Source organism: Diorhabda carinulata, chromosome 7 (genome assembly GCF_026250575.1).
Source record: "Diorhabda carinulata isolate Delta chromosome 7, icDioCari1.1, whole genome shotgun sequence".
Taxonomy (NCBI): Eukaryota; Metazoa; Arthropoda; class Insecta; order Coleoptera; family Chrysomelidae; genus Diorhabda; species Diorhabda carinulata.
Genome location: NC_079466.1, coordinates 19,134,777 through 19,159,304, shown reverse-complemented (window position 1 = coordinate 19,159,304; position 24,528 = coordinate 19,134,777). Strand labels below are relative to the sequence as shown.

General features: G+C 31.4%; 1 protein-coding gene across 2 annotated transcripts in view; it reads right to left on the bottom strand.

The window, feature by feature from the left end:
• Positions 1-24,528, bottom strand: part of LOC130896350 (uncharacterized) — a 207,387-nt gene that overhangs the window by 81,239 nt on the left and 101,620 nt on the right. For both annotated transcript variants that reach the window (XM_057804365.1, XM_057804366.1), the window contains exon 5: positions 4,470-4,678. In XM_057804365.1, coding sequence (XP_057660348.1) covers positions 4,470-4,678 — 209 coding nt within the window. The remainder of the gene's footprint in view (positions 1-4,469; positions 4,679-24,528) is intronic.

Below are 24,528 nucleotides of genomic sequence, written 5' to 3'. Positions count from 1 at the left end.
AACGGCAATAATAAAAATTGCTAAAATTATTAATTGTCAAGATGATTATCTAAAATAAAATATAAAAATTAAATTGTCAATCGTAACTGAGTTAGTTACAACTACCAATTTTTATATCTTATTAATTTTTAGCTAACTATGGATATAGTTATTCAAACTCAAGACACAGTTCTATAGATAGGTAAAAGATTTTATAATTTTTGAATTTCACGTCCAAGTTTATAATATTTGTCAATATTACAGATGAACAGCTACCGGTTTGTTGAATAAATTTGCGTTCACAATCGTAGCGGATTCAGAACACTGAAAGAGTGCAAAAAAAATTAATAAATTGACAACCAATCGTTAATTTGTTTATTTAATTATATTTATTATATTTTTTTAAATTTAAATCTTTTATTTATGAAATAAATATATTAATTTTAGAGTAAAACATACATTAATCTGAGATGGCATGGTATGATTCCCACTCTCTGGTGTTTGAACCGAAGCACCAGGATTTATTCTTACACATTTGAATTGAACCAAAAGTAAAAATAGTTTCAGCCTAAGCACAGAATAAATTTATTGTACAAAATATTTCTTATACCCGTACATCATCGGCGCTCAAAAAATATTTTTGATTAAATGTCATTTTTCAAATATTTTCTATCAATTTTGAAATTAATTGTAGTGTACATGAATTATCAGTACTCAATTTGAAAGGTAATAAAGTCTAAGAATGAAAATATAAATGAATCGTAATCAGTTACCAATAATTAATGTCGTCTATTCACTGACATATAATGTAAAAAGGAAGTAACGTTTCAAGGCATTTCCAGGATTATTTCAATGCATTCATAATTTCATTTGACAAAAAATGTATCCCTAAGCCGTAAATTCGATGATTTTGTTGTTCATATAATACTACTTTTCGAAAATTCTTCTCATAGAAAACTCCCTAGTAGATTGTAAACTCACAGTTGAATTTCATATTTTATTAAATATCAGACCTCACATCATATTTCTTGAATGGTCTGCACCCTTACACTTTGCAATTTATACATTTTTAAGGCACTTTTATTCGATTCACTTGTGTGTATGTAACGAAATCTTTGGACTCATAGTTGCAGCACAGAAAACGTGGAAGTAATCAGAAATATTGTATACTCGCAACATTCAACCGCCAGTATCAACAGAATATTATGTAACGGGATATTTGCACTAAAATTTAAATTATTAGATAAATTCAAAATTTTCCATACCCACTTATCAAAGACGAATGGTAATGGTAATGAACTAATTCAATAATTTTGTCCCATAGCTTTCATCAGATCTATCAGAAGATGGCGTTCAATTAATAAAGCTTTTAACGGTAGAAAATTGATATGCTGAGTTGATTATAATCAACCCCTCATAAAAGGAAAAAGTAGAGCTAATTGATATTTAAAATGACTTTTTTCAAAGCTTTTGTGTTTAATAGATGTGAGGCATGTTTATTAGGTGTAAACTAGAAATATTGTCAATATATACGGTTTAAAAAATTTCACCAACGAATATGGTTCTATAAATGTAACTTGAAAACCTTATGTGTTATATTATTTTTTTCATATTTTAGTATTTGTCCATTTTATCACAATATGCTATTCATTCTTATGTTACTACAGAGAAATTTTTTTTGTCGACCAGTGTTATCAAACGTACATAAGTCTGTACCTGGTGGGCAACTAAGAACGGCCGATGGTAATATTTTAGGAACGGATTATATCAAAACTTCTGGGAAAAAATCGATGTGATGGATAAGTATTTTTCTGTAATTAATGAAAAAATAACGAATATATTAATTTTCCAAAAAGGACGCACCACAGGTAAAATGTTGTCCATAATTTTCTATACATGAATCAGTCGCTGACGGGTGGATAGGACAGCAGTTTCAATTTCTACTATTGAAATACTTTGTATTGCCTTTCGTATTTTTTCAATCACAAATAAAAATCTAAGTAAGCTAGGTCTGGAAATATGGTGACCAAATAAATAATCTTCCACGTCCTATCAATCCATATAATGTGCTTAACAACAATCATGTTGTAAGAACATGTCACGAATGAGTAAGGGTATTTCTTCTAAGAGGAATGGCAATTTGTTTCTTAAAAAGTCTTAATATCTTTTTCCTGTAACTGTCTGGCCCAATTATTTGTCCACCTAGAATCCTGCACCACACATTTACAGACCAACGACCTAGTGCCACTAATTATGTAATAAGTTATCTAAGTTATTATTATGTTAAATGGTTTATTTAATGATTTGGTCTCATTGTTAGTAATTAACTTTACATTAAGATAACGCTATCTATAGGCAATAATAAGTTTATTATGAGAATAGTTTAAATTAATGCAGGTGGGCCAATGTAAAAACCCTCCATCCAAAATAAATTTTACATTTCTGTTTGGGCGAACCAGCCTAAAGACCGTTTATACATTTTTTAAGATATCCCGAGACAGAAAAACGATATCGACAAGCGGTTTTCTCTTTTTTTTATGTTAATTTAGTTTTAGACTTTTAATTTCTCATAAAAAAGTAAGAGAAGGTGTAATATGTTGCCCACCCGGTACAAGTGTTTATGTTAAGTATCGTCGGCTGTTTGCTCCTGGACAAATTTAACGTCATAGCACTTAGTCTCTAAGGTTTAACATTTTGCTGAAGATAAGTTGATGCGTCGATATCAAATAGGCAGCAGTGATCAGCGCGCAATACTAAAATGCAGCTTGCAGCGCGTCACGAAGCAGCAACATGTTTGTAACGCATCTAGTGAATTAACTGGGTATCAATTACTTCGCAGCAACAACTCTTTCTAATTTGTGTATTGGTTAGAAAGCTGCTATTCACATTAAAATGGGCAGTGGTAAATAAATAACAAGACATAAGATCTGAGATCAGAAAAAATAAAATTAAAGAAAAAAAATCGTTTTTTAAAAACAAGCTTCTTCGTCTGCGACAAAATAATTCCATATCGTACATAATTTATAGTTTCAACACTATAACTTTACACCTTAATTATTAAATATTAAATATTTTTATTATATCTTATTATATATTATGTATACAAGCGTGTTATATTTTGATGGTATAATTAAGAACGTTGAGCACCTTCTTTTTCCTCTTGCTCTCACAATGTAACACGCTTCAATTCATAACATTTGGACTATAATAAGGTGTAAAGTTTTAGTGTTAAAAATGTATAATTATGTACGATATGGAACTATTTTGTCGTACACGAAGAAGCTTAATTATCGTTAAAGGTTACAAGGAACTTATAAAGTGTTATATTTCTTATCAAGAGTTGGTTTATTTTCAACCTTTATTAACAAACAATTAAAAACTTCGAGATCTTTTATTAGCAATCTTCTCCTGTCGCTTTAATTTCGCCTTCTTCAAATCTCGTTTTCTTTGTGTAATAGTTTCTTGTTTGTTCACGTTATTCCCTTGAGTATAGGACAAAAACGGTCCATCTCCCCAGAAGTTCATTGTAGAGGGATAAGGGTTTGAGTACAACAGAGTTCGCCCTGGTAGCCTGAGGCGCAACGTTAGCGATATGAAATCTTTATACACCCTCATACCATTCAGCCCTTCGCACGTGCTCGCCTTGGCATTGGATCATCCATCTAATCAATCATACATAATCCACATTCATAACATTTTTTCCCAAATTTATTGGAGTTACTTATTCACTTCAACCAAGGTATTCGTCAAGACGAATCAAACGAGCTCAAACTGGATGGGGTTGCGTCATTTAATTACAGAGTTCCTATGGCGACCCTCCAGCTCCATCATCAGCTCAGCTTTATGTCATAATAATATTGCATTGTCATCCGATTTATATATATACGCAAAATTTCAGCTCAATCGGAAACTGGGAAGTGGATCAAATTTAACTTGCAAAATTTGATTACAAACAACTGGTCAGGAGAAACTGAATAAAAGCTTGTAAATTGTAAATAAGTAAAGAAACATCATCATTTTACTGGGATGCGTTGTTATATTTTTTTCTATTTTCGTCACATTGATAAAAATTCATTATTTTCCCTGCTTGTTGGTTCGCTTGCCGTCAGATGCTGCTCAAGTTAAAATCGCTGCTCGTACTGCGCTGCGATAGTCATATGAGAATAAAAAAAGTTGAAAATAACAGGAAACAAACATGATATTGTTTATTGTTATTGGCCGGTCTGTGTGGCTTCGTTAATCTTTTTGTATAAGGCAAAAGAGACATATTGTTTAAGTAATTGCGTCGTTTGCAGTTAGATTATAAACAGTTTTTATTTATTTGCATAAGAATTATAAAAAAAATGATGTCGATAGCTTTTTCATTTGGAAACGCTTTGATTTTATTAAGGAGAGTTTATCGATGTCAAGACTGCACCCAAACTAATCTCCAATAAAATTAAATATAGTTATAACGAGATTCACACTACGCTGCTAATATTTACACTTACCTCACTATCGGATGAATCTCCAGCAGAACTTGGTGGCGGTGGAGGTCCGTCGTGGGGTATAACAGAAGGAGTTGTGGACGATGATGGAGAAGTTTCCGGGGGAGGAGGAATAGTTTTAGTAAGAGGTGGCAGAGGCGGATGTGGTGGTTGGCTATGTCCGTGTGGAGGTGGAACAGTTATCAATGGACCTGCCGGCTGATAGTATCCAGCTGAAAAACAAAATAGCTGAAATCAATAAATGTTGCTGAATTTCCATACTTTTAGCATACAAAAAAACTCGTCACATTTATTTTTAAGAAGAGAAAAAACGTTACAAACATTTTGTATTGCATAGTATCTAGTGCAACTAAACTGACGATTTTCACATCAATGCTATAGTTGACGTCGTTTATATAATATAATAATTACGGTATTCTTTGAAGTCATTGATCTATAAGTAAATAGATGATGCGACTCTTTTTTTATAATATATATTATAGAATCAAATTTGAGAGAGACAAGGAAACCAGAATTCGTTTTATAGAGAAATTAAATTAAAAAAATGGTAAAAAATACGGAGAAATGTGTTTTAAACAAATAGTAATTGAAGCAGAAGACAAGAAAGAATACAATACCGAAATTAATAAAATAAGTGATAAAGAGTACCACGATGAAAGCAAAGTAAGGATATCGAAAGAAGGAGTTTCAGAAGTGATCACAAAATGAAAAAGCTGCTGGATGCGACAGAATAACACCTGAAATGTTAAAAGTGAGTGAGTGAACGTATATTTACAAAAGGGAGAGCAGTTTGCAGAGATTCAAATACATTGTTTGAATGGTGAAAGCTTTTGACAAACATATCGAGGGCAGAAATATGAGAAACTTTGGTAAGAAGAAAATCAAATGTTAACTAACGAAACGCAATCATCATACCATATAAATAAAATGTAATTAATAAAAACCTGTAACATACCATTCGGCTTGTTACATTTTGAATATTCTTATGTTCATGTATTGTGACAGAATAGTCACTTTAGATTTATTTATTCTAACTAACTAACTAACTATCGAGTTTTTGAAGAAATTAATTTGTTATCGACCTCCCACTTCATTCAAAAATTCAATAAAACCTCGAAATTGATTCGAATTCTTCCTCCACCTATCAACACTTCAAGCAAAAGTAAATTTTAATAAATTCGTGGTGATTTTATTCTATATATTCGCTGATAAGTTTTTCTTTACTTTTTTTATTGTGCTCTGGATGTCCTTTTGTTTTAAGCAAATTTTGAGAGATAATTTTCATATGAATTCGTATTTTCTATTTATTTAGGGAACAAAACGAATAGAATAAAACAGATTCCTATTTGGTTATATATGTGTTCAAATCTGTTCTTTCTATTTGTTCTTTTTTCAGTAATTTCCATCTGTGTTCCCGTTTCCTTCTTCATTATATTTTTCCCGCAGTTCTACAGTTGCAAAGTTGGTAGTTCCCACAACAAGGATACAACCACCAGACTACAAACTTAACCTCAACTCTTACATCTGAGAATCCAGTTGAGAGCTGCAACCATCCCGGATTTCCATAGATAAGTCCCAGCTTTATCTTTAATATATGGACAAGTCTGAATTGTTTTTGATTTATAAATGCTTTTGTTCGTTGTGCGCGTCCAATTTAATATAAATTGTTTACCCCATCTCAGTACCAGTTTTTATATACTTTAACTGAGGCCGAATACCACTTCCTGAGGAAGATTCTCCTTCCGGGGATTTAAGGTTACAAACCTAATATCAGTATAACATGAGTCCATTGCTTTTCAATATATTTAAAGATCGGAAAAACTAGATGTATGCGTTGATGTAAGAACCTACAAGCAGTGAAAATATCTGTGGGAACATATGCTGATTAAGTGGTCCTTGTTGCAGAAAATCTCAAAAATCTTCGAGATCTGGAACATCATCCTTTAGCAATTCGGTATGTGAATCATTGCAAAAAATGCAGTTTTGCACTCAAATAACAAACAATAAATATGGAAATTAAAAGACCGAGGATTAAAGCGGCTAGTACATTTAAATATCTTAGAACAAAAATAGCAAATACAGACAATAAAAACGCAGAGATTATTAGACCAATATTGATTTATGGCAATATCTTAGGCTTGTGAGAGATATTACATAAAAGGATGATTGAATAAATAGTCAAAACCAGTAGAGAGAGAACGGAACGCAAAGATAGAACAACATAAAAAAGAGGAAGACCTGGGATTAAGTTATTGGTACTATACCTGAGAAAACAGGCATTATATGGAGAGAAGCTAAAAAAGCACCACTTAATAAAAATAGATTGACAAAATTGATGAAGTTACCACCTATAATCGAAGTTACGATTGGAAAAAAGAACATTTGGTATCAAAAAAGCTTATTAGCTATTTTAGACTTTAGATAACACTGGAGCTGCAAATAAATTACTAGAAGTTTTCAATACCATTGATATAGTCAGCGTTGGTCTATGAATATAGGCACTATTACGATTCAAATGATGAAATACAGATTTACGTAAAATATGGATAATAATCGAGTGAAATAAAACATTTCATTTAACTAACAGAACAGTTAACATTACATAAGTGCGAAAACATTCAAATGCCTTTAATCATTTGCATGACATTAGAATTCAGAATGGCTCAGAATGAAGTCTCATGTACTTTCCAAGCAGTCTCTTTCAATGAATAAATATAAGCACATGCTAATTAAAATACGTAGCAATATAAATTAAAATATTATACACATTTTTCTATTGTTCGTAAAACATTTTATTTGACATTTGTTACTTAAAGTTTGAAATATTACATCATTATCATTATAATTGAGCCCAGATTCTTGCACTGGCGAGGCTGTACAAACTGGGCGAAACATATAACGGGTCTTCTGCTCCAAGTGACATATACTATTTTTTTTTTCAAGCGGAGGTGTACGTTGAAATTCTTCTTCTCGAGACATTTTTACAATACACTTTTCAAAACTGACAAACATCAAATTAAATGACAGTTCCTGCCTACTTAGTTACAACGCCCATAATAAGACGTTGTTATTTTGTTACCAGTACAATAATGAGCGTTATTATTTTAACAGTAAAAGAATAGGTTATTTCTACGATCTGTGTCGTGAAAATAAAATAGATATTATTACACGCTCGAAGAAAAATAAATTTTTATTCATGTATCGTACCTTTACGATTTACGAGCTATTTATCACTAAGCTCTTTTGTCACAATCTTTCTTAATCGTTGTAACATGTTATTTCTGTTATCTAGCAACCTTAGGCAACTGCACTGCACTGTGGTTGATTTCCAACCGCCTACATTTTCTATAGCTGCAATGACACCATCCCCGGTCATACAAATTGTTGCCAATGATCGACAAAATGAATGACCCATATAAAGTTCAGAATCTTTCAGTTTTAGACACACCAATTTGTTTGCCCATAGCAGCAAACTTATTTTTTAACAAAAAAAAAACAAAACACGCGTTTAAAGCACGTCAAACTTAAAAGATTTAGGTGTTAAATAAATAAATACTGATGCAGGTGAAATAGTAAATCTCCAACAGAGGGCAGACAATTCTAAAATTTGTTTTGATGTGAAAAAAAAAAATTTAAAAAAAAGTTTACCAAAAATATTTTTTTTACAGCGTGAACAGGATTTGAACCCATGACCGATGAATCCAGAGGTTGAGGCATTAGCCCGCTCGGTTAACGAACTCAATTAAAGTGATGGGATATACTAACAGTAGTAAGCCACAAGACAGATTTACAAACAAACAAACTCACAAGCCTACATACAGGTGAAGCTAATATAAGCGTGTTAAAAATAGATAGTTTGATGTAGCATAAGATAGTCGCAGTGAATTATATTTCCTACCAACTTCGTAAAATTCGTAGACTTACATGTCTTTGTTTTACTGAGAGGTATATTGACTTTAAGAGCTCCGTTGTAATCTTCTTTATATTCAATTTTTTTGGTAAGTAGCTCATTAACGCGGCATGCTAAAGCGCCAAAGATTTTCATATACACGTATCCATACTTTTCAAATGACTGTGTACAAGTTAATAAAAACCTTAAAAAAATATAAACAATTCCAAATTCGATATAATAAAGATTAATACATCCTGTATATAGCGTGCCAAATTTTCTGTTTTTTGCTAAACTGCAGGACATGTGGCACGAGATACTATCGTGTCCACGTGATTAATTTTATTAGTATTAAAACTAATATATAGGTTATGTATGTACGTATTTGACAGATGACATCAGAAACGTAGCAGAAGCTGACAACAAAGTCAGTCTACCGTAGTACGATCCACTTTAAAGTTTTCTATGAATACATTTTAAATTCCTATTGTTCCATTATATCTGGTGTTTTTTTTTGTAGTCAAGCCCAGCCTCTAGGTATAACATGCGATATAACAATAAATTGTTTATTGTTATTAATACTTTTTAAGCCCAACCTTTATCTTAACGGTTAAAAAAACACTGTTAATGAGTAGATAGAATATTTTGTTTCATTGTTCATAAAAATCTAAAACACATACTATTGGAGGAAATCAGTATGTATTTTGCAGTCCTTCGAGGAAAAAATATGGAAATTTGATAAGTGTTGACATCTACACGTCTATCCAGAGATTCATTCATTGATAACATACAGATTTTAACACTAATGAAAAAGGAATTTGTAATTATTTTTCATATTCATAAAAGATTTGAAAGGTAGTATGGAAGATTGGAAAAAATTCCATTGTTAACCAAATACTCATCAATAAATTTTTCATTTAAGGTCACCCTTGAATTATGAATTACACCACGTTGTTTCAACGTAATTTTTTTCTTCTAATATTATTCGTTTCATCAAATAAAATATTCAAGAATCGAGTTTCCAGGGCCGGTAGTATCAACAGACATTGTGTAGCCGTGACGACGTATTTATATAAATTCTAAACTAATAATAGGTAGTTGGAGGTTGTTTAAAGTACGTCGTAGCTCACCACAAACGTTATTATAAGACATATATAGATTTGATTTAAGAATACATTTATTACTGCGAATATGTTTACATACTACTACTATGAAAAGTTATAAATGATTATATTGCAAATATCCTGTTTCGATAAGATAAAGCCACACAAAAAGATTATTTTAAAATTATTTAAATACATTCAGTTTTGTACACATAAATCATTCACAAATTGATACACCGTGTTTATAAATTAAAACGGAATAACCAAATCGAACATGACAGTATTAAAGCCATTTTTGCTACTTGAAAAATACTGTAAAAATTCTTTGCCCAAATATGTGCGCAAGTCTAACTGGAAAGCTTATCAGCTTATTTTAACAGCTATTGCCAAAAGAAGAACTAATAGTTTGAGAACTGGAGCTTCTGCAAGAGGTTGTAACGCCGCGGATGACATACTTTGTAACTGTGGACTCATTCAAGACTCTACTTATTTGTTGGTGTACTCAAACCCGACAGGGCTGTCCAAGAGCAGTCCAAAAATGATTTATTCAACCAATAGAGTCACAATAATAATTAACTTGTAATTTTGGAAAAGGGGTTTTCGGAAGTAACAAAGATGCTCGTACGATTAGAAAATCATACACCAATTTTCGTTAAACATATAGATTAATGGAAATTAATTAATGAAAAAAAACTTCTGTATTTTCCAAGGGCTCCAAAGAGTAATAATTCGTTGTTTTTCTTTTTGCATATTCCAATACTTTTGGTTGCAGCTCCTGTCCATCTACTTAAGTCAGTTACAATCCATAGTTGGAATTAAAAAGATGTTTTTACAAAATAGGCTCAAGATTCGGTCCTGTTAGGAATTAAAAGATCACCAGCTCCGCAAACTCGATTGTCGTGTGTTTAAGATTCGCCCATCTATGGAGTATTGCTCATACATTTGGACCTGGGCTCCCAATCATACCTTGAAGATGTTCGACTGAATACAGAAGACTTTATACTTAGAGCATAGAAAAAAAATAGTCGACCTGATTCCGTTTTAGCGATACAACCACGGCAAATGCTCTACCGAGCTGTCCAACATAATACCGCCTAGAGGAGTATTTGCAGGACATACTCCACAGGCAGAACAGCGAGATCGCCTGCATATGCCCAGAACGTCAATTTATCGGGTCTCCTTCCTTTAAAGAAGGCCTGTGAAATCAGCTACCAAGGCACATCTTTCCTGAACATTGCATAGTGGGTAGTGCCTTCATACGTTATTAATTGTTCTCACGATTGTGCTGTTTTTGAAAACAAGGAAAGGGACGTTCCATTTTGATCATAATTGTCGAATATATTTTGGAGATACCCAATTAAGCAGAAAGCTCTAATTTCAAATTTATTAGCATTTTTGCAAATACTTCAATGTATTTTAGACTAGACCAAATTTGAAAAAAAAAATAGTATTTCCTTATAAAGAGCGGCTGACCTTTATAAGGAAATTAATCCATTCGACATTTCAGCAAGAAATTCATAATTTTGATGTTTACGAAGTTGCGTGAACTGTTTCTAAAATTACTTTTGATCTATTTCACTACTAGAACTTTAACCAAAGCAATATACATTCAACGATACTTCAAATGGAAACATTATGAGAGGAACTGGAACATCAAAACGATTATACTTTATACAGTCGTTTTATCAATAGACGACACGTGATTTCATTCGGGTATTTGAACTTATTAGGTAACCATCAATCAAAGGTTTGTACCGAATTTTAAATCGATCTGACAACAAAAAGGAAGATTCCTATTACACAAAAAGTGAACAAATACAGGGAAAGCTACATAAATTTAACAATAATCGGAGAAAGCTAAATAAAATCGTTTTATAAATAGTTTCAACTGTATACAACTTGTTCCACTTCTTTAGAAGGTCAACAACAACTTGTATGAATGGTTTTGATTATAATTCACAAGTGTTTCATTTTTTTACAGAGCATCCCAGTTTTTGCGTAGTCGTCTGAATCTGACTTTCTTCAAAACAAATAGACTCAGCATAACAATAATACGAAAAGAAATCTGGAATGTTTTATTTATTCAAATCGGTTATCAAGACACATGTTTTGTTTTTCCCCATTGTTATCACTATCAATTATAAGTGAGAAAATTGAACTATAAAACTCACAAACAAATTACATTTTTTTGGTCGATAAAACATAGGCGTGCACATTCGATTATGAAATACGCTGTGCTGTGCCTGAAAAAAGTAATGAAACTGGCTGCAGGTGGGTTGGCAACTATGTGTTCACCGGCTTTTATTCGGTTGATTTATTCCTTCAGATTCTTCAGTCCTAATTTCAGATTGTACAACTAAGACAACATTTTTGGCAGTGACATAAGTAAACTTTTTGTTTTATGTTACAAAAATGAAGAATTTTTATTTAGGGCGACGTTGTGCCATCAAATTTTGTATTCGAATGTAACAATTGTAAACGGAGAAAACTGCTTATCTAGAGTAAAACTTTTTGTTGGAAAAAATAATGTTTGGAAGGCTGTGAGTTCATTGAAGATAAAACTCGATTAGAGTGACCGTCAACTTCATAAAGAGATAAAAACATTGGACAATATAACTACTCACGACTATTTTGAATACAATGACAGTGTTGTTTGAAAAAAACAGATAAAAAATTACAAATTAGTCTCATCACTTGCCTCGCGCATCTCGTATATTGCAAAACGTGTGAGAAACTTTTCAAGTGCGATACAACTACTTTAAAATTTCTTTTCAAAACGTCTTACATTATTGTAGAACCGCTTGCTCATTGTACACGGTTCTGAAGTGATAAATAGAAATAGAGAAACTATATTTTTGAAACTACCAGCGACCCATCTTTTATACCCTCACTCACAGCTTGTAACAATATTCATTCAAATCTTATCAGTTAGTTTTTGATCAAAATTTTAGTTCTTTATTAACTTGTATGATCCAGTTGCTGCTAGGTAGGTTGAAAAGTTCGTAGGCTAACACGTAAATAGCTCTAATAGCAATAAATCCCTATAATTTTTAGTTAGACCTAATTCTCAGAAGATTTGTGTATAAATGTGACAGTTGTCGTACTATTAATTTGTGAGTAATATTATGAGTGAAGCAGCTTAGTTTAAAAAAAAGGATAAAAAAGAATGTCCCGTTTTGATTCAACAGGAAAATCAAGTGCTTCGCTAAGTTTAAACTGGGCAAAATGAGCACTGAGGACAATGCACGTAATGGACGCCTGCAAAGGCCGTCGCCGATGAAACATCAGAAAAGCCTACAAAATAATACTTCGGATAACCGTAAAAGTTCAAAGTCTGTGCCTCACGAGCTCATAATTGACCAAAAACCACAATCGTAATAAGCCCAAAATCGGATATTATATCAGTAATTTGGGATTCGCATACTATGACATTAAACAGCTATGGGTCTATTAGAATGGCAAAATTGCTTGAATTGAACTCCGAATTGCTTCTGCATCCACCGCATTCTCCAGATATAGCCCCCAGCGACTATTTTTCTGTTTTCAGACCTCAATATGATATCCGCTGGACTAAAAATTTTCATCGGAAGCCTAAGTTGTAGTCAAAGACAAATCCTTCTATAAGAATGATAAAGAAATCTTGTATGACCGCTATAATCGTTATATCTCCCTCTAAGGCATTTATATTTAATGATAAAATTCAAATAAAGAACTTTTTTCTTATGCTAGCCTACGTCTTGTTAAACAGGCCAAACTGTGCACATTAAAGATAATTTGATGGGGGTTGTATTTTATGCCGCTATAATTTTTCACACTCAAATATGATAATTGAGAATTGAATATAATGATGTGAAACCAAAAAAAAAAAAACTTATACAAGATATTGTGTGTTCTACTCAAAGAAATTGCGAATGAAAAAGTAGATTCGTTATATGTGTGAAATAAATCACAAAACTTTTTTTTTAATATTATTTCAAAGTAAACAGTTGTATTTATATTACAAAAGTAAAATGTGTTTACCGTTGAAAAATATGTTTTTCCCGGAATAGCAGAAAATAGAATGAAATATGTTTAAAATTACAATATTCGTATTTTTTCTGAAATGTGTATTAAAATTGGAAATAAATATTATTATTGGATTTTTTGGAGTATTTGTGAATTGATAAAAGTTAATTAATTCAGAAAAACAAACTCTATATATGAAATTTCTCTCTCTCTCTCTAAAGATTCAGTCAAAGGTTTTCAAATCCAATATTGTCACACATACGATAAAAACATAGCTGGTACTATGATGTCTGTTCACAATTTCGATTCCACGTGTCGAATATGTGTGCATATGTTTCTCCATTTAATTAAATTGTTGTACACACTCAACCCTCCACACGCCACCCTACGCCACGCCACGCCATCCCACGTGGGACGATTCAAAATTCTCAAATGTAACTGACGTGTGAATGTCTCTCTCTTGCCTTTGAATGCCAGATTATGGAATCGGGTTTATATTAATTGACCATGTTCTCACGATTTTTGTTGATTTTATGGACCCAAAATCCTTTTTTTCTCTTACTGTCCAAAACAACAGAAGCAGCACATTCTTCCTAGGTCACTATACGAACTACTGGTACTCTCCATAACGTACTCAAAGCTACTGAAAATTTTTCTTTTTAAACTTATAGACGTGTTACAAATGTGTACACATCCATGTACCACGTGAGCTGACGTCGCATGGCGTGGAGTGGCGTTGGAATACGATTTAGTACTAAAGAAAGCATAGAGTAACTAATCATTCAAATTGCTCATCGATTATGAGTACCAATGCACATTCGGAATTAACCTTACAAGAAATTGCTTAAATAGAAACGGACAACATCGATACAAAATTGCTCACAAAAAAGTTCCACCCCTTAGAAAGGGCTAAATGAAAAACGTTTTTCCTCCAATATTTCATGAACTATTTCACATTTTTTAATTGTAATACGTACATGACTTTCTTATCGTAAAAGCATCTTGTTGAAGTAATCTTTCGAAATTTTGAGCAATATTTTAGGAAAATTTTGAACTCCTAGAACCCCATAAACTTTTTACACACGTTACAATTAAATTAATATTGTGACACCATCAACACATTAATTTGAAAAATTTTCTGTCTGTGAACTTTTTTAAACTCCAGTTTGAATTGAAATCCGAGATCGAGATTTTCATTCAATTCAAAAGTTGAAACAGGGTAATGAAGACTTACTTGACTAATTATGAATTTAATCAATTATTCATGTATTATTCACATTCACGAAACATTTGTCAACCTGTTTTTGTAATCACTTCCTTTTAATATCAAATTTGCGTCAGCAAAAATGCCAGAAAGTAATAATAAAAAACCATTTTAAAAATTTAAATGTACCTAAAAATAAGTTTATAATGTCAATTTAATTTAATAACACTCATGACTCTATATTATACATGTAACGATCGATTAAATATTTAAGAAATTAAATCAGCATATATTGCGAAGTTTACTATTTGGCCTTCGCAAGGTAAAGATAACTAATTGGAAGGCTAATTGTAGACAATTAGAAGTTTCGTTAAACCAAATTTACTGCTGATAAAAAATTACGTGTTAATATTGAAATAACGCGTAATAAAGAAATTGATACATATGCGTAATTTATGAAACGATAAATTATCATTTGCTTTTGGGAATTGTTAGAAAAAAAATCCAAATTTTCTTTAGACATTTCGAAGCGGCACTAAATCTCCAATAAACGCTACTCATAGTTTCAATCATGTATCCAAAAAGTGAAAGGTGGGCTTTAAAAAGGTCATAAGCTTGTTGGAATAGATCAAATAACAAAATAAGAGGGCTGAATATATAGTTTGGAAATAAATTATAGGATGAATAGTTTGTGCTCTTATTTTATAGAATTATTGAAAGTGAGACAGATCAACATATTATTTATTTTTATATTTTTGGAAACTTCTAACAAACTTATCGAAATACTATGAAAGATCAATTGTGAATAGAATTGGGTGGAATTTTGAAACTAATGATTTGAGAATTTGTAAATAACGGCATTTTTAAATTGAACTCGATTTAGTCCTAAAATTTTCCTCGCAACGTGAATTTTCTTTTATTTATATTTATTATTTCCTAGCGTGCCGATCCCGAGGACGTTAGGGTATCATGAGGACTTGTTCCTAATAATCCTTGGGCTGATATAATCTACAATTAACAAAAATATGTTAAGACCAAAATTATTTCTAATTTTTAGAAATTTTACCATTGGGGTTGATATTTTCGCTATATTTGAAACGAAAAAAAGCAAATATTGAGATAAAAAAATGATCATCCATAAACTTTACTTATGAAATGAAAAATATTGTATAATCACCATTTTCAGATACCTTAGTAATTAAAAGCAGGGATAGGTTGAAATTTGACGTATTTAACAGAAAAACACCGTTACATGCAGGTATGTTTCAGTTTATTCTTTTCACAGAATCATTCGATTAATTTACTAATTAACATTGTAAGATACGATAAAAAAAAACTTTGATTGAGGGTGGAGCTGTACTTAACGATAACAAGGATTACTCAACAAGGTAAGTTCCACATTAATTTATAAATCCAACAATAGTTTGAAATAATTATTAGGTAATTCCAAGGGTGAAAAAGTGGATTATTTGTAATGGTTGTGACAAACAGTAAGTATAAGTAAGTAAACTTGAGATCTGTTAATGTCAGGTTTTAAGAGCATCTAGCTCATTTGATATTGGTTTAAACAGAGACAAAGAACATATTCGTTACAATTCACTCTATAGTTTATTGGTTATGGAATGTTAAGTTAGAAAGATTATTATCAAAACACGAGTCATACAGTGTTGATCTAGTGGTAGCAGTAAACGATTCCAGAAAATTCCAGCTCTGCTGAGATTACGACCACCTATGAGTGTAATAGTGTTACTTGAGCTCGCAGTCAATAATGGTTGAATATAAGACCCCCTATGCTAAATTTGGCCCTCAATAAAATCAATATATTATATATTTTTGTTCTTAATACTATTATTGGTTCAAGAAAGGAAGGTTTTAAGTGCCCATTATTTATGTGGGTAAGTTGAGCCCAGCCTTTTTCGAAATTCAAAAAAATTGTTCTATGAGTTGATAAAAAACTCAAAAAAAAATATTCCAGCCATTTTCAAATTTAAAAAAAATAGGGTTCAATTGTGCTAGTGTGGTTGGCGAATCTTTCGAAAAAAAATTTTGTTTAAGGTGTAATTAATTTTTCCAATTTTTCTCTAATAGCACGAAGTTAGCCCAGAAAAAGGCCGGGCTAATTTTACCCACATCCATTTATGGAAATGCAAAATAATTATAACAAAAACAAAGTTTTTTAAAATAACTCGTTAACGGGTCAAAACATAAAAAAATTCACTAAATAGAAAAATGATGGCGAGAAAATTTTACAAAAAATTTTTACGTAGAAGACTTATTTTTCACGGAAAATCCTTTAAAAAATATAAGTGAGATTCTCTTATACACGCAAAGAATGTACAGTATGTAAATCCTTTCAAAAACACGTCTTCGAGCGGTTAAAATTATTTATTTTTACTATTTATTTATACTAATCTAAAGCGAATACTTAGTAATTAAGAAAAAAATTTTATATCCTTTTGACCAGACTTCGAAAAACGCAATTTTATTTTTTTTCTGTCCAAAATTAAAGGGCTTTTGACTAAAAATTTCACAAAAGTTATTATTAGTTCATTATTGGTATTAGTTGGGGGCCTTATTTCAAAACAAAAAAAAGTAGCTTCCGGAAATTGGTAAACAAATCACATTTTGCAAATAAAATACTTAAAATAAAACTTACTAAAATTTAACGTTCGAAAATGATTCATGACTTATTTTTTTTACTAATGTTATACTACATTAAATGATATGTATAAATAGATTCGTGATTATTTTTACTTTTTCTCTTATTAGCCAATAATTGACGAGGATTCGTAAGAAATTTGTCAAGTTTTTAAATAAGAATTGTGTAAAAGCGTGGTATCGATTTTCAAAAATTTTTTAACAGGGCTTATTGAAGAAATAATTGTTCTTCTTATTCTTGTGCTTAAAATTCATATAACCATTACTCGTATAAAAATAAACAAGATTTTCTTCACGCAAGCTTTCACGCTCTGGTTCGAGATTTTTAAAATACTCCGGTTTTGCTAGAGTTTGTATTATAAACGTATACATCGTCTCTCTCACATACATAGTGGACCAGGAATCTACCTGGTAACAGTTTACCAACAATCTGTCTACGTATAGCGTCTATATTTCACATGTTTATAAGAAAAAAGTTGGTTATTTTTTATATATTTATTCAACTAAAGTAAGTTTCTTAATTATTATAAACTAACAAGTAAGACACGAAAAATGTAAGCAACAACAACAGCTAAACAAGATGTACTTTTCAAAAATTTATAGATTTTGAGTGGTAGATGAGTTTTTTTTTTGTTTAACTGTATCCGGTGTATATTTATGTATAAGCTGACCTCATTAAGAGTTTCACTTTTTCTAGTGGCTTACAACCTTAAGATCTATTAGTCCGAAAAGGAATGATAAAATGGCGAAAAATTCATCTAATCGAAATTAAATACAGAAGAGCCAAAACTGACAAAGTTAAGAAGATCAAGCGAAAATTTTAATTTTTCTTAAGCGTGTTATTTAGCGCTAAATTCGTTTTCATTTTTCGTGGAAAATATTATTCCAAGCAGAAAATGTGTTATAACCTTTTTTTCGTAAAATTTTCTCGCCATCATTTCTCTAGTGACGTAATTTGTCTATATTTTGCACCGTTAACGAGATATTTTGAAATAAACTGAAAGATTCGTTGTTTTTGCCCTAATTATTTGAGTTTTCCGTAAACATTGGCTCATCTTTAAGTACCCCTTCTCAAGTTTCATTTTTAACCATAATTGTAATATCATGGAAATACATGGTCATTTAGTTTAAGTTTAAGTTCCTTTCTTGAACTACTTCTAGCTATTAAATAACGAGACTGGTTTTAATATAAAAATTATTCAACATTCGAATGCTCCCCTTCTATATACTCCCCTTCCCAGTGCCTTTAGGAGTTCTGCCGTTTTTTGCTTCACCGCTTCCATCGACTCAAATCGGGCCCCTTTCAAAGCAGATCTTTTTCTAACCTTTAAGGAAATCTGAGCAGACCCAGTGACGCAAGATATTTTGGTCAGGAGTCAGATTTTTCGGTACCAGCATCGCACAGACTTTTGTCATGTGTAATTCCTCGTGTAACATTTTTCTAATCGTTTCTTTATCGGCGTTTACAGCCTCGGCAATCATCCGGATGATCATTCGACGATCTGCACGCAAAATTTGGTTGATTTTGGTCACTGTTTCCGGAGTTGAAACAATCACAGGGCGACCTGGGCGCTGGTCATCTTCAGTGCTCTTTCGTCCCTCACTAAATCGAAAACACCACTCAAAAACAAACGCACGAGATAGAAAATTGTCCCCATATGCTTCTTGCAACAATTTATAACACTCAGTCGGAGTTTTTTTCAATTTAACGAAAAATTTGAGATTGATACGTTGCTCCTGTTTTTGGGCATGAGAAAAAAACACGTTCGTTTCAAACCGCTACTGCGCAAATACTATAATAGTGACGGAAATGTGTTTTGGGACGTGCATAGACAAGGTATCTAGATACTCGTTTTTTATCCCACCCCTCTAGGGCGCCCTCTAGGCGCGCAGTCTCATTATTTAATAGCCAGACCTCTATATTATTATAATTATCATCATTATCAGACATTATAAAGTGGGTATAAGCGCCTTAAAATTTCCATTAATCAATTTAAACAAATCAATGTCATCTATATTTTTTTCTTTCCTTTCACCGAAGTATGTCCCGAACACGTCACTGTGCGAAGTGAGATTGAATGTGCAAGTAAATGTATAAATAGCGCGTGACCCTGTTAGCGATCTGGCGTTTCGAAAGTTGCACCCGTTATATCTCCATCTCACATCTCTCGGCAACGAACATCCTCTCAATTTTTACATCGTAATTTCAATTTCACATCGTAAGGTCAAACCGTAATAATGAATATATGTATAGCGATATGAGAATTCAAATGAACTGGGTAGAAAAATCATTTGGATGATAGTGATATACAGAAATTTATTTGAAAAATGATAAGATATTATGGGAACTATTGAAAATTTGATAATTCTTATCGGTCGCACAATTTTATATCGTCTGACTCAAAAGGTCTTAACCCTACGTTAGTAGCACATACATATAACAGATACATGCCGTTATTATTTACAATTTTATCGAGAACAATGATAAAATTAACAAATGCAAAGTACTTACGGACCAATGTGTATTTATTCAACCACTAAAAATGCACATAAAGCGCAAACAGTTAGTCTGCGCTGTAGTGAAATGGGCCTTATATGTTTTATTTAATTTAACAATTATTGACATAGTTATTAAATGTTACATATTTATTTGTGTCAGCTTATTTTTATTCAACAATAAAATTGTTATCTTGGCCAAATAATAACTGGAACGAAGACACAGCAAAATAGAAATATATATTCAGTTCTTGACAGAGATAGGTCAGATTGAAATAGAGATTCAATTGTTAGAATTAAACTAATCAAGGCAGATTTGATAACCTCTCACTGCAAGTCGTTATAATGAACCATGTGACGGATATTGAAAAGCGCATTCATAGACTTTACAGGGTTATAATTTCCTTTGCACTTGAGTACGAGAAAACTCAATTTTTCAACACTGGAAGATGTTGAAAAATTACGATGAGTTCAGAGAACCCACTGCCGATTTACCAGACGAAAGTGGAGATATGAAAATCTGATGATTGAGATCATGATGTTGGAAAAAGATCATTCCAGATACTACTCATCAAATTGATAAAAAACTTTCTTCTATCATATTCAGTTAGAAAAGAAGTAATTTCTAGTTTGCCATGTTTTTCAAGGTTAATTAATTAAAATGTATTTTAATAACTTATTAATGCTATGTTCCATTTTGATCAATGTCCTAAAATTATAAATTCGTAACTATAGAACATCTGAGGTTTTTGGGAAAAAACTGATTTAGGTGATTTTCACAAGTCTTTCTTGACACCAACTTTTTACTATTAAAAAAGTTTTGCAGGAACCAAAAAAAATTACATCCGGCCGGGACAAAGTCAGTATTAAACGGTGGATGTATCTTCCCAACTAAACTCTCTATGTGCGGTCTAGTGTTAGAAGGCAACGATTTTCCTATTAATTAATTCTGGCTGTAGTTATTCGATCCACAGCTTCAATCGCATCAGCTGTTGGCACTAGATTGTCGGATCAATAGTTTGGTTAGTTTCAAGCAGCTCGTGATAAATAAATAAACAATACTTGTGTAATCCCACCACAGCGTTAATGCGGGACTTTTTTTCAATTTAAAACGCGATATAATTTAATTTAATGTCGTGTGCAATCCAATTCTCATCGCTTTTTTACGAACAGATAGATTTCATTTTATTTCAGGATTCATAAATAGAAAACTAAACAAAATTACGAAGAATCCGAGAATCAAGTTACTTTTGTTATCCAGTTTCACGCAATTGGTCTAAAATTATTTTATGGTCGACTTTTAGTTCCACATGGATGGCTCGAGATGAAAAATGTTTCAACAGTTGGCCAACTAAAGCAATCTTTGAGATGGAAGTCTCCAAAACGAAATCGATTAAACAAATTCTGTCGTTCAGTTGAGACCTCATCGTCATAAATAATCCACAATTTGGCATTCTGAAATCTCCATTGTTACAGTAAAGTAATTTTAAATGGAGTAAATGAATGATTTATACTATGGACTCTAAAGTCGTAAACATCTTATAGCATGGCTTTATTAAATAAGCATATTACTAGATGGATACAATTAATATCCATGATGAGGTTGAATAGGAAGGGTCTAAGACTGTATCTCTATTCTCTCTAGTGTTGGTATATCTTGTGTTAAATTATTCCCGACTTTGACTTCAGTAGTTCTCTTAATGTTTAGTTAACAAATAATTCACACAAAATTACCAAACACCTCAATCTTTCAATATATTTAGGATGTCTGAGATTCATATCGACTTCAATAAATGAAATAAGTAAACTATTGCTTCTCAAATTTCTTTTATAATAAATATATTGTCAGTTTCTTGATATATTTCGTCTGAATACTTGTTACTCCTCCTTTTTGTGATATATATATATATATAAAAATTTTAAAAATCTATTCAGCTTTTAACTTCTTAGACCTTTTTATTGTTTTTTTCTTGATAAATCGTCTTGATTATAGATATCTTTTCAAACTAATTTTCAAAATAACATAGACCTAAAATCTACACGATTTCCCAAGAAAATATTTGAATATATATAAAATGTTGATTGCATGGTTCCATATATGATACCATGTGTTCAATAATTTTTTAAAAAATAGGCGGTAAACCTTTGGACCTGGTTCCTTTTCTCAGGGCAACGAAAGTTATTTAACAACAAAAACATTCAATAGTTCTCATCTTATCATTGAAATGGTGTTTCAACATAAAAAGTAAAATAAGTTGTTTTTTGTTATTGTATAAACAATATAGTGTTTTTTGGAATGCGGTAAATTGTCTTATCTTCATAATTAGAAAATGCATTTTATGAAGGTATCATATTTGATACTTGTTACTTTGCCCGTTTACGGTAAAAGTTAAAATGATTTTTTAAATAAAATCAATACGCTTTTGATAAATAAATTGTTATTAAATTGTTTATTGATATTTATTTTGTGTTTTTTATATCAAGACAAATTATTTTCATCAATTAACTAAATTTACTGATTTTGTTTGATTGATTGGGTTTCCTCATTTTTTCGGATACATCATAGTGTATTTTTTATTAAAAAAAAGTAATATTAAATTTGGTTCTACAGATATTTCGATCTCGAAGAGAATCACTTCTTTCCATTGGTTCCTCATCTATATTTGGAGTCGAGAGATGAAGATACTGAATTAGGGGAACTGTCTGATGCGACGGAGCTTGAGGAAAATCTTAGAGAGGATAGCTATGAGGATGTTGATGATTATGAATCTGAGAAAATCAAAGATCAGGTGAAGAATGATGGCAGCCGAAGCGTTTCTCCTGGTTTTCTCATATCTCCTCAACCTTCTTCGAGACAAAGAAAAACAGAAAAACTTAGATACTAATTATTTCCTAGTACTATTACCTATAATTTTGTTATTGTGGTTTTCTTCTGTATAAAGAAATTTTATTTTATTTGTATCTTTATATAGTTATTTTTATATTATACTTTTTAGAATTTTGTCTAAAAATTGTAACAATTTTATTGACAATAAAGCATTTCTTTCTCTATATATATATATATATAATGGTTTAGGTGATTCCCAGTGATGTGATTCTCTGGACTTTCTTTTCATAGAACCTCACTATACTACTGGGCCGTATATTATGAAAAAACTAATTTCTAACACATTTTTAAATAGTTATTAATGTAATTACTAAAGTAAATTATCTTTATATTTCTGCTAGTTTAACGATATTCGATGCGCAATATAAATCAAATTGGAATCACCATCGTTACTATTTGATTCCTCGTAATTTTAGAGAATGTCATAATCGGTAATCTGATATGTAGTTGGACTTGTTTGTAATTTACTCATAACGAACGCCTCTTATATTAACAGATGATAAAATTTCTGAAATATCGTCTAATCAAACGTTTCATAACTACGTCTTTTTAATTTATTCTCGACTTACTTCCTCAAAGTTTAGGAGCGGTTGTAAATACCAACGACTTTCACTGCAGAATTGCTACCTTTATTTACACACTTAGTTTTATCAAAATAATAATAGACAATTTTCATTAATATCTCCACATAAGGAGATATCTGATATGTCAAATAAACATTATAAAGAATGTGATATAAAACACATTTAATTATACAGCGGATTTGTCAATAAGCAAATGATAATAAGAATTTATAATTGAATATGGCTTTATTATTTTTCGAAAATTCTCCATTAATATAAACTTTTGCATTTGTTTGAACCAATTGTCGAAGCATTTTTCCATTCAGCTTTAGGTACCTCCAAAATATGTGTTTTGAACGCATCAACCGCTTCTTCAGGTGTAGAAAAACGTTGAACTCGAAATTCATTTTTGATCTGCGGGAATAAAAAATCAATGGGTGCCAAACAAGAACTGTACGGCGGATGTTTCATCAATTCGATGTTCTGACTGTTTAAAAAGGTTTTGGTTTGAACTGATGTGTGAGAAATTTCCAAAGCATTTTCTGGCCAAGCGGAAGAATTTGGAAATTTTTTTTCATTGTATTATGCCTTCGCACATTGAAATGAAAAAGTTTAACGAAAAAGTTTTCAATTAACCATCACTACATATACTCGTAGAGTCCAAAAGTAAATAGTTTAAGGAAGTTTTTCAGAAAATTCCAGTCCTTAATCTCTATTAGAAAAGAAAATGTCGATTTTTCAAGTTCCGTGTAGTATGCGGCGCGCGCGTTTTTCGAGAGGTCTAGTTACAGAAACAAGAATTATAAGCTTACTTCAACTCCACGCGTTAATTGAGTTTTTTTGTGTATTTGTACTTTCTTTCTTTCTTTTTTTTTTAATGAATAAATTATTAAATAATAAATAAGAAAAACCAAGCGTTACATTTTTCATAAAAATATCAGAGAAGAAAATGTCAGAAGAAGATTTAAATAGACTTATTAATTTAGAAGACATTATTTTCGAAGACGCGATGGAGATAGTCAGCAAACTTTTATCTATATTATACGATCCAAAAAGTGAAGCTGTCCAATTAGACGTTAATTCTTCAAGATACAATTTAGCTATATTCAAATATGTAAGTAGCGACAAATTACCATCATCTAAGCCTGCCTTCGAGAAATACGTTTTGCGATGTGGATGGTTAGTTGATAATGATGGAAAGAGTTCTTCTGATTACTACGATGGAAAATCAGCAACGGAGTATTTGCAAAGTTTTTG